This window comes from Egretta garzetta, unplaced genomic scaffold, assembly GCF_000687185.1.
Source record: "Egretta garzetta isolate BGI_Z169 unplaced genomic scaffold, ASM68718v1 scaffold297, whole genome shotgun sequence".
Classification (NCBI taxonomy): Eukaryota; Metazoa; Chordata; class Aves; order Pelecaniformes; family Ardeidae; genus Egretta; species Egretta garzetta.
Window position 1 is genome coordinate 4,846,295 of NW_009260410.1, and position 18,864 is coordinate 4,865,158.

At 38.5% G+C, this 18,864-nt stretch overlaps 2 protein-coding genes across 3 annotated transcripts in view; one reads left to right on the forward strand and one right to left on the reverse strand.

Moving 5' to 3' along the window:
• MYO1B (myosin IB) overlaps nucleotides 1–18,864 on the reverse strand; it is a 194,520-nt gene that overhangs the window by 172,226 nt on the left and 3,430 nt on the right. The window lies entirely within an intron of this gene.
• Nucleotides 1–18,864, forward strand: part of STAT4 (signal transducer and activator of transcription 4) — a 39,110-nt gene that overhangs the window by 16,757 nt on the left and 3,489 nt on the right. Inside the window, exons 5-20 of the mRNA XM_009643593.2 lie at nucleotides 1,563–1,641; nucleotides 3,256–3,341; nucleotides 4,252–4,403; nucleotides 5,724–5,882; nucleotides 6,770–6,862; nucleotides 7,708–7,767; nucleotides 8,541–8,558; nucleotides 8,638–8,731; nucleotides 9,572–9,616; nucleotides 12,916–12,999; nucleotides 13,269–13,367; nucleotides 14,584–14,719; nucleotides 16,045–16,097; nucleotides 16,910–17,004; nucleotides 17,448–17,584; nucleotides 17,998–18,189. Coding sequence (XP_009641888.1) covers nucleotides 1,563–1,641; nucleotides 3,256–3,341; nucleotides 4,252–4,403; nucleotides 5,724–5,882; nucleotides 6,770–6,862; nucleotides 7,708–7,767; nucleotides 8,541–8,558; nucleotides 8,638–8,731; nucleotides 9,572–9,616; nucleotides 12,916–12,999; nucleotides 13,269–13,367; nucleotides 14,584–14,719; nucleotides 16,045–16,097; nucleotides 16,910–17,004; nucleotides 17,448–17,584; nucleotides 17,998–18,189 — 1,582 coding nt within the window. The remainder of the gene's footprint in view (nucleotides 1–1,562; nucleotides 1,642–3,255; nucleotides 3,342–4,251; nucleotides 4,404–5,723; nucleotides 5,883–6,769; nucleotides 6,863–7,707; nucleotides 7,768–8,540; nucleotides 8,559–8,637; nucleotides 8,732–9,571; nucleotides 9,617–12,915; nucleotides 13,000–13,268; nucleotides 13,368–14,583; nucleotides 14,720–16,044; nucleotides 16,098–16,909; nucleotides 17,005–17,447; nucleotides 17,585–17,997; nucleotides 18,190–18,864) is intronic.

The following is an 18,864-nucleotide window of genomic DNA, read 5'->3' on the forward strand; positions in this document are numbered from 1 at the left end:
TTTTTGTAAAGCTGAAGGCTACGTGACATAATTACATGTTTTGGAGTCGTGAGGGGAGAACAACACTGGGACCTGACGGTAACAATTCTCCAGGAGTTTCGCCATACCATTGCAGGGCAGAGGTGGGCTGAGCCAAACCTGTAGCTACGTCCCATACAGACCCTGAAAGCTCCGTCGGAGAATTCCTGTCCATTCAGTTCAAGGCAGGATAAGGATTCAGATTACCGATGGTCTTTTTGCCATCCCATCCCCACTTTAAGCTTTGCAGCACTGTCAGTGTAGAAGTTCTATTTGAAATACCTGTCCATATGCTGTTCAAGAGCAACACTTCTGGTATACTGGGAGGAGGTCATAGAAGCATTCTCTCATCAGTGTCTCCCTATGTGGGGAAGAAGGGTTAGAGAGATTAAACCCTTAAAAGGATAAAGCTAGCTTTAGAAGAATGTGATACTAGATTTTTATCTCTATATGAAGTTGTAAGATAAGAGCTGCAGAGCAAAAGCAGACAAAGCTGCAACCCAGCAGCCTACCATGCTGCTCCTTCTGCCTGTGGGGAAGCGCAGCCATCCCTGAAAGACCAGTGAAAATGAGAATGATTTCTAGATACAAGGGGTTTTTTTAGTAGGTAATTAAGTTGAACACAGGAATCAGCCAGCTCCCTGTGTATGTAATTTCATACCTTACACATATTATTTAAAAGTTTAGTCTCCAAAATAAAGAGGAAACCAAAATGGCTAATTCTCTGTGTCCTAATTTAGCAAAAGAGGTTTTCTGTTTTCACAGACGCTTAACGTGCACATCTCAGGGAACTAAAAAGGGTTGAGTTGCTGGCGGAGCCAAGCCTTCTTATAAACAGCACAGAAACAGACTTTCAAAGTAAAACAGATTATTTTCTACAGTTTTATTTTCCTTCTTTTGATTTGTCTTTTTTTGAATTATCATTGTTTGGTTACTAGAAAACACCTTCTAAACTTTTTGCAGTGCATATGAAAACAAACCCTTACAAAAAGCTAAAGCAGCAAAAATGTTTATTTCTTTATGCAAATTCTTAAGTAATTCTCTAAATAAAGTCTCCAAGTTCTGTTCCTGTCTCTGGTTCCACCCTTCTTGGCATTGCACACCCCATTCCAATTTCCATTTAAGTCAATGCAAAATTATCCATTTGCCCTGCTTTATAGTTCCAAGAAGAGCGTTACTTATTGGCATAATAATTTCACTTTAGCTGAGGCTAAATGTCATCATTCCTACTTTCCACCACGTTATTGAACTAGTAAACAAGAAGCAGTTAAGCTGTATCAACTACTGTTCAACTGTGGGAGAGGGGATAATATTTGGCTTTCTGAATAAGTGAAATAAATCTGTAGTTATTAATGTGCATTTATAATTCAACCGTCTTTTTTAAAGTTTACAAGATAGTAAACCAGAGTTCCCAGAACTGCTTAGGGATTTTTGAATGGTAGGAAAGGAAAATACTACATTATGCATCTATCTGTTACAAAACAAATTCCTTTTCATGTCACTGTGAACACCCAAATAATTTTACTTTCTTTTTCCTGGGAAAGATGACTGACCAAGACGTCAAATACTTGGAAGACTTGCAAGAGGAATTTGACTTCAGGTATAAAACAATACAAAGCTTAGGTAAGAGTTTTTATAATAATTTTTAGATTCTCTAGGAAATGGCTGATTCCACATGTAGACCCCAGTATCAGATTTTTTTGTGCATTATCCAGATGACAGATGTAAACATAAAAATGGATTTTTAGTTTACATAAAGTTTTAGTCTTGGAACATGACAACTCTTTCGGGGTTAAGAGGGTAAACAGGATCTCGTCAAGCAAGTATAGTTATTTTCTATAGATAAACTGCATAATGTCATGAAAAGTAGTAATTTTCTTAATTTAAAGAACCTATTTTCAATTTCCTCACCTTTGACATGGCCCCTTGTTGGCAGGATGTGGAAAAGCCTCTTATTTCCCAGAGTAGAGTTGTGCAAAACTGGTATTTTAGCTTCTAACTTGCCTTTCTGTTCTTTTTTGACCACAGTGGTGATAACCATCTGGTAAGCACTCTGAATGCATGTTTGACCAGCCTATGATGGTTGAGATCTGCACATGGCAACAGTCCTTGCACGATCTCTTTCAGAAAAGAAACTGAGGTCCACTTGTGTCTGCTCAGATAGCTTCATTTTATCTCCCTTTGAACAGGCAAAGATATTGGGCTTGAAATGTCAGAGTTCTTAAACCACATCAATCCTGTATCTTTAAGGCTGGAAACGGCCAGGCAATTGGAAGAGATCAAGTTGCCATGGTTTAATGAGTTGTTAAGTCATCAGGCCAGTCGTAATTATTGGCCACACAGATGATTGAAGCCTGCCCCACTTGCACAATAAAACATGCTTACATAAATGACTTTCAGGGCTTAAAATTTCACTGTGTCAACAAACACTCCACACCAGCACAGCCGGTTTGCAGAACCTTACAATGTGTGTGAGCAATTTCTGTGGCTGAGCTGACAATCAGTTACTTGTCTGCCTGTACTGAAACATCTACCTTAACGTAATAGGAAGGTGTCAATCCAGAGCTTAGCAGAGACATAGTTGGCACCAATTTCTTTTTTGAAGGTAGCATGAAAGATGCAAGAAGAGCAAGAGGTGGGGGAAGGTGAGGGCAGGGGAAGAACTGCACACGAAAGAGCATGGGGCAAGCTTGGGGGAAGCTGGAAACTAATGCATGATCCAGAGAAGGAAAAAAGTTACGGAGAGGGGGGAAATACCCAGCGATCAGTACTCCTGGCTGCTGAAATCCCCACGGCGATGAGCTCTTGATCCCTGTTTCAAATGCCTAACCTCCATTCTCTCAGCCAGATGTGTAATTCACATCAAGTCCAAAGAGCTGATACCAGGAACATATTTCGGTAGTGTACAGATCAATCATTGATCCAAGCCCGATGTACATAATATTCATGTGCATACGCATGTGTAAGAAATTTATAGATTTCTAGATATCATCCGTATGTTTTCTACCTTTTCCTGTTCCACATCTACAAAGTGGAGTCATAAAACTTTATCTTAAACTTGTACTAAAGTTAGCCCAGTCACATGAAATATACTAATTCATAATCTCCTGATATCTGCAGTTCATTTTTTCACTAGTTTATGCTGCAGTCTGGTCATGGTTTTTTCCCCTCCTCCCCTTATAAACACGCACACGCACCCACACACACATTTATACTGATTTTTTTCATCCCCTGTAGAGCAGAGCGACAAAAACAGCGCCCTCATTAAACAGGAAATGTTGGCGTTGCAGGCGATGCTCAATACTTTAGACTACAAGAGAAAGGTTAGTGACACATTTTGTCATTTGTGGTTCACTTGCTTTCACCCCTTATTCCCACACCAAATACTCAAATGCGTACGCGTGCCTTTTTAAATTCTCCTCTCAGAAGAACAGACAAATAACATGGGAGTTAAAAATCCACAGAAGGTTTGGGCGGATATGGGTGATTTTGACTAGCAGTTAAGAAATTGGCAATTAACAGCTTAATCAAGGATATGGTTCTGCACACATTAGAAGTGAGGTGAGGGCATCGCTTCATGGGACCTCTTATGTACTATGTTAAATGGATAACTTAGCTGGCAATCTGTAGCTTTTAAAGTAAATAAAAAGTATTCAAAGTAAATGTAATCTAATAATTGCAAAGAAAATAAAACAAACAAAAAACCCAACCCCAACAACCCACCAATGGTACCTTGCTCTGTTCAACAACCGATACTTGCAAATATGACAAATATTCCCCTGACCACTTCTTTGCTGACACAGAAAACAGTACATTTAGGCAATTTGTTTGAGTCCATGTGCTTTTTATGGGTAAAAGCAAGCAAGCCAGCAAAAAAAAAAAACCCAGTGCACTGGGTATGATACAAAACAAAAGGAGGACTTTTTGCCTCGACAGTACTCTTAAATGTCAACTTCTTGGAGGTGTTATGCCCAGAAAGAATGCAACAATCCTCTTTCCCACCCCCCAAAAAAGAAGTTTTACTGAGGAAGAGTTCATAGAGATTCAGGATGAATTTCAAGTACAATGGGTGATGAATCCAGTCACCTCTGAATTAAAGAGACTAAAGCCGCAGGGGCTAAATACAGTTACTTTTAAAGTAATTAAAGAAATGTAACCAGCACTTGTATGATAATTGCTGAATTTTGTGGCTGTTCCCTGTGGTCAGTTTGTGACACCTTTCCTATTTTACAGGAAGTACTCAGTAAAATAGGGCGTGTGATTCACGAAATCGATATGCTTATGAGCAACATGCTGACTGAAGAGCTGCTAGACTGGAAGAGACGGCAGCAGATTGCCTGCATTGGGGGTCCTCTCCATGGTGGGCTTGATCAGCTCCAGAACTGGTAAACTTGCCTTGAGCTTGTGTTTCCACTGAAAACCACAGGAAGTCTGCTGCACATGAAATGATCTTTCCTTTGAATCAGTTACCTTGCAACAGCAGCAAAATCATTAGCAGCTAAGCAAGTAAATAACAAAAATACAACTTGTTTTGGTGGACAACATTTGCTATTCAGAATTAGTAACATTACAGTGAACTGCTGAGCATGGAGCTATGGCAGTCAGTCCTATTTTTTGGTTTGACAGTTGTTCCAGATACATGATACATACCCTCTCGGGGGTTTTGCGTGAGTAAGAACCGTGCTGACTAGTTTGTCACTGAGGACAGTGGGAGTTTTGTCTAGGCAGGAGCTGGGTAGACACTTTATGCTTTGACTCACTAGGTACATCACTCCTCCAGACTTCAAACTACAGAGGAATTGAATGGCAGTAGTCTTAGTGGTGGCAGCTCTAAAGGTGATTGCAAATAATAATAATAATAATAATAATAATAATAATAATAATAATAATAATAATAATAATAATAATAATAATAATAATAATAATAATAATAATAATAATAATAATAATAATAATAATAATAATAATAGAAAAGCATTACTTTTGAAAAGATAGCGCAGCTAGAGAACATCCTGGTCATTTCTCCCCCAACAAAATTCTCTTCTAGAGAAGGTGAAGTAAACAGTGAGAAGAAAAAAAGGAAGGAAAACAACCAAGAACCTATTCAGGTTTGAGGAAAAAGTATTTTTGCCTTTTTTGTGTGGGTTTTTTTTTTCCACTGAAGTATTTCTTTTCCAATAAAGATGTTAAAAATAGCTGAAAGATGTGATTTTATACACATGTACCCTATTAAACTGTTAGCAAGTGTGTTTGGATTTGATACTCTTTTTTTTTTTTACCTCTCTTGAGAAATGCACTTCCTCAGTCTCCGTAACTTTTTCATTTTATATAAATATTATCCTTTTAAAGAGTACATTTTGCAAAACCACTAAGCTGTAGGAAAGAAATAAAACTGGCACAAGTGCCCTGCATGTAAAATGTCAGAACTGCATATATATTTCTTCTAAATTATCACAAACAGCATTGCATTGCTGTTGATGAGACCTGTTGCAAAAATATTTGTCTTTGAAAATAAAGTAGAAAATTTTGCCTGATGTATTTATATACTCCTGTAAACAAAAGATGAATGGACATGAATTTGGATAAAGCTAGAAAGCACCAATTGGTGCTGCTTCTGATTTCCCTAAGCAAGAACTTCAGTAGCCATTATGTTCTAAGCAGCTGTTTACATGAAAGATTGCAAACTAATCTTTTGTCCTCTGTAGTTTTACACTGTTGGCAGAGAGTCTTTTCCAAGTCAGAAGGCAACTAGAAAAACTGGATGAACTGTTGACCAGACTGACTTACGATGGGGACCCTATCCCAGTGCAAAGACCTCAGCTGCTAGAAAAAGTCAACTTTCTGCTCTACAATCTTTTCCGGAAGTGCGTAAGCCATCGTCTATGTACATAACTTTACCTGAACCAACATGAATTTATTGGCAACAATGAGATCATATTGTTAAGACGGAAAAAAAAAATTAAAAAAGGTTTGAGTCTCTGAGGATCTTAAAGACTGAGTTACCCATATAAAAAGTACGTACAGCTGCCACCAAAATCCCTAGAAGCTGAAGGTACCAGCCGGCTTCTCAGGTGTAGTAGTTAAGGGTTTGTGGTCAAGTTCCATCTCTAGATGAACACACAAAATCCACTTATTTCAGTAGGAGTCACATACATGCTGCTGAAAAAACGTTGGGATTTGGGTTTGTTTGTTTGTTTCTTGGTTTTCTGGTTTTGTTTTGTTAAGTAAAGTGGCAGGTGCTAATTTGTTCCTTGTCTTTCCTTTTCCCCACCAAGACATTTTATTTGTATATAAAATATTATCGTCATTCCCTTGCCATTTATGAGAGATATACTACAAGTGACTATCTGAAAGCAAAACATGGTCAATTGTTTTTTTATAAAAAATTTAAAAAGATAAAATGATTGTTAAATTTCATCAGAGCCAGGCTCGGTGTATTTTCATACTCTATTTTATGGTTCTGATAAAAGTCTTGGTCTTCTAGACTTTTATCAGCCTGGTATTTTAGGACTATGGAATTTGGTTTGGTTTGATTTTTAATGTATTCCAAAGATCTGTTTCTTATGGGGACAATTCAACTGTAAGTTAAACTAGTGGATCATTTTGAAAACTGAGTGTTGGAATACATACCTCCCACTTCAGCACCTGTAAAGAAATAAATCTCAGAGATAACAGCCCATTTTTTCCTCAATACAGCTGTTTGTTTATGCATATTCCTAAAAATCTATTTGTTTCACTTCTTTTCACACAGTTCGTTTGTGGTTGAAAGGCAGCCCTGCATGCCAACACATCCCCAGAGGCCAATGGTTCTTAAAACATTGATACAGTTCACTGTTAAATTGAGGTAAGGATAGGAAATCCGATATAAATTCCTTCATTTGTGTACTGCATTTTGTCCTAGGAGACTGTTTCAGAGTATAGAAAGCAAAGCAGACCAAGTTGTGTTTAGGGATCCTTTTGACTCCAGGGAGAGTTTTCTGGAATCTGGCCACAGGATCTGTCACTCGTAATAAGTGGCAATAAAGAGTAAATCAGTGTGAGGCAGAAAGGCAGATTGTGGCCAAAAGTCCACACCTTCAAGATTCTGTATGCATTGAATTCTTGTTTTAATGAGTTTGCAAACTGAAGTAAATAATGATCCACATCATACAAGCCAACATCAGAATACTCAGAGCCACTTTTGCACGTGGGGAAGAAAAACTTCTGCATTTTGGGGGGCTCTGGTGAATCAACAACAAGCTATCTCACTCCCACTACCTCCTTGCCTGACTTTGTGAAACGGGCAAAGATAGGAGAGGAGCTCGCATCTCATTTCCACCTTGCAGCAAAAAGAATGCATGGAGGGTCGGGGGATGGAAAGATTATGTGAAAGAAAGTACATCTACGGTGCAGTCACAGATTATACACATCCATCTCTTAATTATTACCTCTTTGTTGTCTCTCTAGCCATTCCCTCAAACTCGTACTAACTTTTCCACGTACTTGCAGGGAGGGTAGAATACCTGCCACTGGAACAGCTCAGCCCCTCTGAGTATACAACCCTGTAAATCATGATATAATCCTAGAGGCCTAATTTTTTTTCAGGTTATAATAATTTCAGATACTTTTGTGTGGAGCTACTGGTCTCTAATATCTTCTGGTCAGAAATCTATTCTGTTAAAATTCACTTTTACATTTTCTGTTTTGAAGGTTGCTAATTAAATTGCCAGAGCTAAACTACCAGATCAGAGTGAAAGCAACTATTGACAAGTAAGAAACTTTAAAGACATTCTCTCTCTCCCTACAGAGACAACACAGGTTTTTCAGTTGCTACCCTATCTCATTTAGAAGTTGATCTAAAAAGGAAAAAAAAAAAGAAAAAGAAAAAAAAATCCAAACTCCCCAAAAGAAACCCAGTTAAAACATCAGGGTAATGCTTTTTTTTTAACATGGAAGACTTCTTGTCTTTTTTTAAAAAAAGCTTCTATTTCTAATTGATACTTCAAACTGGAGGTGAGAAGTCCATTTAAGATTTCTTCCAAGACTCAGATGAAATTCATCAATCTGAAATAGTAGCATTACACAAAAACTTTAAATCAGTGTATTGCATTTATGGGATAGTGAGTTTTGAAATAGCACTTATGTCTGCTTGCATTAATAGGCCCAGTACTTCCAATGCAGCTGCTCCAAGTAGTACATGAAGCTTGTGCTTGAAAAGCTGGTGCTGTAATTAGTAACTACAGAGCTTAGAGAGTTTCACCCCTGCCTGAAATTAAGACTACTATATAAACTCCTTCTTTCTAAGGGGTTTGGTACCTTGATACCCTCATATCATTCCAATGACAGAAAAAAAACCTAGATGAAATACACTACTTGCATCTGGCCAGTACAAATTTCAGTTCTTTATTTTAAAAATTGCAGTTGTATTGGTATTTAACAAGGTAAAAATTGACCGTCTCAAGATAAGTTTCTCAGTGCAAGTATGGCTTACACATTTACTGATTCACAATCTGTTTCCTCTCCCTGCCCCTCTTCTATTTTAGGAATGTTTCAACTGTAAGGTAAGAAAATAAAATATCAGATTTCTTAATTTATCCAATACGATATTATTTGAGTATGTAAATGTAATGTCCTCTATAGTAATCGTAGATTCGTTCTGTGTGGAACACACGTGAAAGCAATGAACATGGATGAATCTGCAAATGGAAGCCTGTCAGTAGAATTTCGACATTTGGTAAGTTTTGACTGCTTTTTTCCTGTCATGCACCTCTGGTAAAGAAATAAAGGAGTCTTTAAAAACTATGCAGGGGGAACTGTATTACTATCAAGTCTACACTTATTTTCTTTTTCCTTATACAGAAAGTTCACTCCTAGAGCTTCTTTATCCCATTCCATACTTTTTCCATTCCCTAAAATAAGACTATATATTTTCACAGAAATGACAAAGCACATCCCAATTAATGCCAGAAAAGGATAAGACTAATCATGCTGAATTACAGAGCTTCTCAGGAACTGAGTCTTGTTAAAAAAACCCAAACCAAACAAAAACCCAAACCCAAACCACACCACCACTGTCTTAGGAGAAATATACAGTGGAACGCTTTAGATCTGGTTGAAATTAATGCCTGCGATAACTGTCTTTTGAGAGACTATAGTACTGCTTCTGTAACTTCTCTAATATCTCAGTGAAGACTAGACTAGACATGCTAGACTAGACTCCCTCACCTATGGAATTGTTTTTTGCTTAACTACAGATGCAGTGCATCAGTGTAGTTTTGCAAAAGGAGATAGAGATCGAAGGTCTTCAGTGCTTTTTTGTATTACACACTTTGCAAGCACTCTTAATGCTTTGTTATATTAACTTAGTTTCTTTAAAAATTCTTTGAAAATATCAAAAGACTATTCACTGAATAGGCTTTTCAAGGCATAGTGTCAGAGCCTTCATTACAGTGTATTTGTATATTGTAAACAAAACCTTATTATACTAAGAACACCATGGCTACAAGTGATGGTCTTTTTATGTACTTCTATCTGTAGTTTCTTTGCCACATAAGTACTGTTTTGCTTTATACAGCAACCCAAAGAAATGAAATCAAGTGCTGGAAGCAAAGGAAATGAGGTTTGTGCATTTTTGTTTTACATTATATTTTTGATTACTCTCACAAGTATTTCAGATTAGATTTTATTTAAATCAAAGAGCAATGATATGCTGTTAGATTTTGAAATATCCTTATATTAAGTATAGGACCAATTATCACATGATAATAGAAGTAGCTAACAAGAACTTTTCAGAAGTACTCAGAAATTTCAATTACATGCCTCAAATTTGTGTATAAAAGCATTACAATAGAAAGTAGGAAGCAGTAATCTGAATGTACGCACTCAATCTTCAAGGCCACCTTTTTAGTCGTTTACATTTTGAAAAAAATGAGCTTTTTGAGTTTTTTGCTGACACAATTTTACCTATAGGAACAGTTCTTTAAATATATATCTGTTGGCCAAGTTTACAGCTGAAGTAAGGGTATAATTATATTTGCATCAAAGAAGTTTGCGTGCCTCAAGCAGGACCAGAAGCGTGCTTAAGTTTACCAGAACTCATCCGAATCTGGTCATAGGTTCCCCTCTTGTGGTGATGCTGTACTATGACAGGGTAGCCCTAAGAAGCCAGCAGGTACTTTGCGGCAGAGACAGGCACATACCACCTGGCATGTAAGGTGAAAAGGCATTGCAAGTGCTTGCTTCCAAGTGGAGGAGCTTAAAATCCACACATTCTTGCCTTGCGGAGAACAGAAATCAGAAGCCTTCACATCAGTGCTAATCCGCACCTGGAACACCGTGCCCCTGCGTTCAACTGTACTGTAGAGCACCTTCCATCCCTGTGTTACCCTCCAGCACCCCTCACATCCAGACCACCAGTGCTTCTTCCCCTGCCCAGCTCCTCACCATCCGCACAGCTCTACCCTACATCCTCCTTCTCAGCTCTGGCTTCCTACAAACCACGATTCCCCTGAGTGCCACAGACAAAATCAGAATCACAGGCAAGAAGGTTACTGCCTTCATTCATTCACCTGCTGCATCACTGGCAGGAGGGGAAAGGAGAACCACCCCGGCAGGGGAGAAAGCAGGATGCCCTCATCCAGCAACTGGAGGCAGTAGGCAGGGAAGGGAAAGGCACATGAACTCCAGGGTGGCTGTGGACCATCGCTGTAAATTTAGCATTGCTATTTAACAGCAAAAATCTGCGGATAAATCTCTGCCCGAAGCAAGGGCCAGAAGCTTGCAGCCAATGATAAAGCCTCTGATGATGCCACCAGAACAGTGTTTCCCAAGGTAACTGAAGTCATAGGATTCTTCTATGAATGCCACCTACTTACCTAGGGAGTGAAATACCTTAAACCACTGTAGGCTATCTCTGCACCAGTGTAACTTTTTTGCACAGTAGAAGCACTGAGGGCAAAGCTGTATTGGTATTGGCAAGTTAAAAAAAAAAAAAAAATCACTCTCATCACGGCCCAAATAGATGTAGTTATACAAGCACAAAAGTTATTACAAGTAGTCTTTAAGTGCACAGCAAAAGTGCAATCGACAGAGAGAATTTTAACCAAAAGCCTAAAGCAGAAGATACTTGCACACGCTTCACACAGTGTTTCTGAACGGAGTAACTCGCAACCTGATTAGCAAGACTGAAACTCAAGGCTCGCCTCCCAATTACTTTGCTATTTACAAAGTCATTTGCATCAAGACAAGCAAATGCAAAAATGTGGGTGTAAAAATGTTGGTGCTCTACTTTTGGTAGCATTTTACTCCCACTTTCGCATGTTGTGCCTTTATCACTATATAAAACATAGGACTGTGGAGAATTAGGACAGGTGAGCTGTGACATGGTTCACTGCTAACCGCTTTCCTCAAACAGAGCTGCTTGGTCAAATCACAGTCTGTGAGTTCATTGCTGGCATGAACAAGTTTTTTTTTATTAACAGCAACTTGGTTTGTTATAGGATGTTTAGTAAGCTGGGAGTGTAGTTGTTAATATGAATTGCCTTGTAAAAAAACAGTGGAAGCTCTCTGTATTTGAGATTTATCCTTTCGTGTAGATATACCTTTTTGACTAGATTATTTTTCCATGAGACAAATTTAAGTTTTTTCAAAATCATAACAGGGGGCAGGGGGAGAAGGGGAGTTTCACCAACCCTTTTCAGCTTTGTGTCAGAAATATAGGTTGAGCTGGATTGATTCTGGATTGATTCTACCTGTATTAAAACATTTGAGCTCATTTGATGGAGGAGTATTTAATGTAAAAGCCTTCAGCTCTAAGCTGGATTTTCCTTTTGTAAGGCAGATTTATTATTCAGAGGCCAGAGGATCTCCTGTGGTCTCAATCCCTCATTTATACCGTATCTTTTGTTGCAGTGGCCTGTACGTCTCCTGGAGGAGGCGCACCATGGGAAAGATAAGGCCACGAGGCACTTTCCCAAGGAATATTTATTTTACATTGACAAAGTGGAGTATTTCAGCAAACAGAAGCATTTTGATTTGGGATTTTTGATTTTGTTCCTTTTTTAAAAGGTCTGACAAAACAAATATGTCATGGGGAAGAGAAAAACAATAACAAAAAAAAACCAGGAAAAGGACAAATAGATTTTTATACTTTGGCTTCTGAGGATGGAAACATATTTTGAAAGATCTGTTTCACAAGGGGCAGAGATTTGGATCTTTACAGAGCTATGCTGGTTTGTAATCAAAACAAAATGCTTGTACTGCAAACTTTAATCAACTATGACAAACAGATTTGCTTTTTTTTCTTTCCACCCAAGAAAAGCTTGGGTTTTTAAATACCAGATTTACTTTGGATTAATTATTTAGGCCTCTGCTCCTTCAACTAGTACCATCTAAGTATACTTACAACCAACCAGTGTTCTCAGATGAAGGTCTAATTGTCATTAAAGCAGTGGCTTTTTGTTTCATTTTTAGTTTCTTTCTCCTTGAAGTTTAACATCTCTGATTAAACTGGAACTGTCGATCATTAAAGAAACTTTAGAAAAAGGAAAGTTGGAGACTGTCTTTATCAGACACAAAAAATAATCTGTTAACTTTTTCTGCGCAAATCTCTGTTTAAAAGCACTATTTTAGAAAAGGTTAAAAGCAAAAGTTAAAAGTTTAGAAGCATTGCTTTAACAACGCAAAGTTGGGTTGGTTTTTTTTTCTTTTTGATTAATCAGAAAAAAACGCCAGATTTCTAGACTAATTTAATGTCAGAGTTTAACAAATAAATTATTTCCTTCACTTCCTTCTTTTCCTGCTCTACTGACATATTTGATATGTGTTTTCTTTCCAAGTTGTGTAATCTCAGCAGTTGGATCACTAAAACAGTGCTAAATGCCAACTGTGCATTCACAGTTTTATAACTTACTCCTTCAGGGCCCTCACATGGTGACCGAGGAACTGCACTCCATCAGCTTTGAAACACAGGTCTGCCTGTATGGATTGACTATAAATTTGGAAGTGAGTATTCTAGCCAGATTTTCTGGGGCAAGAATAAAAGGCATTTTGCAGCAGCTTATAGAAGAACCACCACATTGGGCCAGACCACAGGTCCGTCTACCCTAGATGCCCTCTTCAGCAGTAACCATAAGCAGACACAAGATTTCCAGAACTTCTGGACAGAAGCATACGCTTCGGGAAGGAAGAAGGGGCTAAAAAAACCAAAGCATAACGCAGCACTAACACTTTCCTCCGCAGCATTTACACACCGCATTCATTCTTTCCACCAGACCAGCTCTTTGCCTGTGGTGATGATTTCCAATGTTAGCCAACTACCCAACGCGTGGGCTTCTATTATTTGGTACAATCTGTCAACCAACGATCCTCAGGTAGGTCTTCAGTACGCAAGTACTGACTTTTGGCATTTTCACATTTCTATTATTTGGTTAACAAATATCTTAATTATAAAAAGGCTCTGTTTCCCTCTTAAACTGGCCTATTTTCTTCACATACACTGTTAGTAACATCATACTTTAATGTTGTTTGCTTTGTCTTTTGTTCCCTGCGCAGATACAAAACCATATGCACGCTTAGCCTTCCTTTTTGTAGGCTAATGTAGTAGTTCTTAAACTAAGGAAAGGTCATAGCCCTTCTCCACAAATTTTCTAGTTTGAATTTGTCTTTTTTGGATGCGGTTGACCAAAACCGTACATGGTATAAAATAATTCTACTAGTACAATTCAAAACTGTCAAAGTAGGGGTATAGGTGGGTCTAGAATGTACTCAAGTGCTGCTTTCCCTCATGCATTTTATAGGAGCTAGTGTTTTCTCTGGAGAAGATCATTAAGTGTCAGGCAGCATCTTCTAGTGGCTCTAACCACGAACAAAAGAAAAATCATTCTTTCTCAGGCTCCCGCTGACTCAGCACGTATTTTAGATTCAGGCACTGTTAATGTGTTTGCAGACTGTACAATAGCTCTTAGGCTTTCAGTCGGGGATTAGTGGCAGTCAGATAGATGTTTGGAGGAGAGAAAGGGTAAGACAGTTTACCACAGAGTGCCCCTGAGGACAGCAGGCCAGCTGACCAGCAGCCTGGGCTTCATTATCACCCTGTGATACTCCAAAGAGTTTTTGCACAGCCTTCAGTATGTTCATTGTATGTACAGTCCAGAAACCAAATGAAAAACAAAGATGAGTCAAACAATTCAACAACATATCACTATATGAGTATGTAATGGTTTAAGATTTCCATGCACCAAACTTAATAAAGTATAGTGGGGATATCTGCATTTATTGGACAGGATTTAAGCATATTTTCACTGTCTAACATACGATACTATCAGAAGCATAGCAAGGTATTTTATCATCCAAGATGCACACACAGACTCTCGCTCTCTCTAGCAGTCTCCCCCTGCAACTCTGCTCAGGCACCCAAGTGGACCTTTTTGGGTGGCTGCAGGTGAGAAGGCCAGCACTTACTTATGCCCTGCACACCTCATTTTTAACACTTCTGGATTCTGCTTGAGTACTTGCAGCCTTCTTTTACAGCCTGCAGTGTATTTCATGGTTGCTAGCTGCCTAAACAAAGCGCTAATTCTGTTGCAGAATTTGTCTTTCTTCAACAATCCCCCTGCTGCCACTTTAAGTCAGCTCTTAGAAGTACTGAGCTGGCAATTTTCATCGTATGTTGGTCGTGGACTCAATTCCGAGCAACTCAACATGCTGGCAGAGAAACTTATGGGTAAGATTGTAGAAATCATAGAATCATAGAATCCTAGGTTGAAAGGGACTTCAAGGATCATCTGGTCCGACCTCTCTAGGTGAGAGCACAGTCTAGACAAGACGGCCCAGCACCCTGTCCAGCTGAGTCTTAAAAGTGTCCAATGTGGCAGAGTCAACCACTTCCCTGGGGAGATTATTCCAATGGTTGACTGTTCTCATTGTGAAAAATGTCCTTCTCACGTCCAGTCAGATACACAGATTTCATTTGCTTCTGGGCTCTTATATTTGATAATTACAGGTAACAACTTCAAGCATGACCTCCACTTCCAGGGCTGACTTCAGAAATGGCACAATGACATTTTTTTCTTTAAAGAAAAGCACACATCAGCTTATTCTTATGACAAAGTGATTCAACTTCTGAACTTTCAGGCTGCTAACTGAAGAAAGAGGGCATCAGAGTCACGCAGAACTGTGATGTTATTTTGTTTCCTTAGCAAGTAATTATCTAATGCATCTGAAATCAAAAGGAAGTCTTTTTGCTTGCTTATGGGGTTTGGTTTGGGTTTTGTTTCATTTTAACTACCCATCCTTGTGGGTCTGTTTAGTTCTGGGACTCATCTTTCACTGGTGACAGCGCAGCAGAGGCCCTGTAACTTCAGCAAGATGAACTATTGAACACTTTGATCTGATTGTCCCCCAGGAGGGAGAGGCCTTGGGAAGGCTGGCAGAAGAAAAGAAAGCTTTATCTGTTTCTGGAGAAGAAACAATTATAAAATATATTGTGAGCTCTAAGAAACTCCAAGCTGAGGGTGTAATGATACCTCTACTGTTGGGCAAGAACAGAAGCATTTGTCAAAGACGAGGGGGGGGAATCTTTGCTTTTATTGCTTTGAAAGCTGGGAAACAAAGACTGGTTTCCTTGGGTAACAGTCACTTTTTCTGATGGTTTCTTGGAGATTCTTGCTTAGTGGAGGTAGCAGTGCCATTGTAAATCAGCAAAAATCATAAGAAAGAAAAAATAAATTGTCTTAAAATATGGAAGCTCAAGACAGAATGAAGGCCCATAGAAGTAACACACAGGCTAAACTGAAACTGAGCACACGGTGTTGCAGAAACACAGTCCCTGACTACTTTAGGCAGTAGTTCCCCAAACTACCATTATCAGCTGCTTCAAAAGGACACAGAAAAGCTGATCTACAGTCCTTTATAGCATCCCTCTCAATACCTCCCCAAGTCTCGATGTACTGTACTTCTCCCCCCACCCCAGCTATACAGATATCAAGCTATATCTATTTCAAAACTTCAGAAAAATAGACTCACCATTTTATTCTTTTTTGCTCTCAGGGCAACAAGTCAGTTACAATGATTACCAACTATCCTGGGCAAAGTTCTGCAAGGTACAGTTCTGAAAGTAAAACTAGACTCTTCTTTATCTTAACGCCAGCATGCACGCCTAGCTCTGTCCCTCTGATGCTACTGATCAGATTCCCACTTGCCATATGTGGGACTTGTAGCCCAGCACAATCACATTCATTGTAGAAGTTTATCTAGGAATATAGTATTTCCAGAAGTTTAAAGCTTGGGCTAAGAAATCTGCTTAGTCACATTGTTAACAGAGATCACAAACTGTCATTTTAGTGTGCCCTATATATTTCTGTAAATGATCAATAGATTGTGCTATCAAAGCATACATTTTTCATAAAGCATACAGTAATTTTTTTCATATTATCATTTGTGATGTAAATTATTTCAAGTCAGTTTATATATTCAGTAACTTTGATGAGGAACAGAAAAGTTATTAAGAAAGAATAATGGGTAAACCCATTTTCTTCATATTAACTACATTATTTTAAAAAGTATGGAACCTTGGAAGGAAGTTCAACTTTCTTATCAGTTCTCTCAAAATGTAATTTCATAACCAGTTAGAAACAATAAATGTGATTTTTTTTTTCCTTGAAAAATGGGGCACTTCCAATGTATACCTTAAAAATCAATCGGTTTATGTCAGAGAGAGGCGTTACTCAAAACAACAGTTCAAGTTTGTCATTCTCGCTTGAACAAACCAAAATATTCTTAAGAAACTGAGCTAGCTATGCCATGTGGATGTTGGGTAACAACACTCTCACAATTATCTTCTTGTGCATGTTGTTTGTGTTTTGTGGTGTCTGTTTTTTTCTTCTTGTTTTTGGGGGTTTTTTTTAACCATTAGGAACATTTGCCTGGAAAGTCTTTTACCTTTTGGGTTTGGCTTGAAGCAATCCTGGACTTAATTAAAAAACACATTCTTCCTCTCTGGATTGATGGGTGAGCAACAAGGAAACAGCTGTGTATTGATCTCTCTCTGCTTTGTCTTTTTTCTTTACTAATCTCAGTTTTAGCTAAGCAGGAAAGAATTTGCAAAGAGTTTAATACTTCTTGTTTCCCTCTTCCCATTTGTAACTTTCTGAAATTTTTGCCAAAGGGAACATCATCAAATCTCTTAGAAATGCAGGTTTAGATCTGTTTATCAGTTCTGTTAGTGTACAGTCAAGTACTGTGATAAATTTCATCATACTTCCTAGCACTGGGAGCTCAGTGCCATATTCCACATGTAAATCACGTGAAGCTTTTGTCATAGTTTCAAGACCTTACAAAGCTTTTGTAACCAGGCTTTGAACACCTATATAAGGCTTGGCCAGATGCATTGCACAGATTGAAGCCTGTATTTCTTTCCAAAAGTAAACCCATGATTTCCTGTTACACTTCAGGTATGTAATGGGATTTGTAAGCAAAGAGAAGGAACGAATTTTGCTCAAAGACAAGACACCAGGAACGTTTTTATTAAGGTTCAGCGAAAGCAATCTGGGTGGAATTACCTTTACTTGGGTGGACCAGTTAGAAAATGGTAGGTATAATTTTAAAAAAATAATATAAACCTCAAACCCTGCAATACACCTGTAATACAGGAGCCACGGTTTCTTTGGTTTGAAAAGTAAAACTCACATGTATCATGTCTTAGTATGGTTTTGGGCAAGATACAAGTATCATGTTTACTGTAACACAAGCCCAAACTCTGAAAATCTACCTCTCAGTTCTTTGTATTAACTATGTAAGTTCATTGCGAGGTGTACCTGCTTACTGCAGGCTTTAAACTTCTTTCCACGTGTGCACAAAGTATAACTTGAAAGATATTAACATTGGTATAAACAGGTAAAACCTACACCAGGGTAAACTGCAAAAGAAAGGCAAAAATACATTCCCACTGCAGATGCGGATCTACCAGTTATCAGCAGTTACAGTGCCTTTGTATTTTTACAGGAGACGTAACGTTTCATTCGGTGGAACCCTATAACAAAGGTCGCTTATCTGCACTGCCTTTTGCTGACATACTGCGCGATTACAAAGTTATTATGGCAGACAACGTTCCTGAAAACCCTCTGAAGTATCTGTATCCAGACATTCCCAAAGATAAGGCCTTCGGCAAACACTACAGCTGTCAGCCAAATGAAGGTTGGGCTCCATTTCTGTGTTTACCCTTTCTGCAAAGCAGCTGCAAAGTCAAGAGGCAATTTGAGGAACGGGGGGGGGGAAGGGGAAAGGAACAGATTAAGATGCCTCCTTTAATCAGCATCTTTAAGAGAACTGTTTCAACGCGTGTCTATCATTTAGACAGCTTCGTTTTGCAAATAGTCTTAGAGGTCACACCAGAGGCAATGACAACAATATTTAAAAGAAGCTAAAAAATAGATCTTAGCGTAGAAAGAGTCAAAAACTACGAATTTTTTCCTGGCCAATGCATTACAAAATTCAGCACTCAGGTGTTCAAAGGAGATGAAACTGAAAGTCATCCTGCTTATGGCTTTGTAACTGTGTAACACTCTAGCATGCTGTCCCTTTAATTTCAAGGAATTCTGTATTTTCCAAGCAGCTTGGAAGACCAGCTTTATTCCAGCAGTATAATCCCTGGCAACTGCAAAGGAAATTACAAAAAAGCTAGTCAAGAATGGCTCCAGATACGTTCAGGCCCATTCTCTCTCTTGTCCAAATTATAAGTCAGGTCATTTTTAGATCAGACTCGCTCTCTCAAAAAAGCCCTCAAAGCTTTGATTTATTTAATAGATGATACACATTCTTCTGGACTTTCAGTATAAAAGGTTACATTCCATTTAATTTCAAATTCCTACA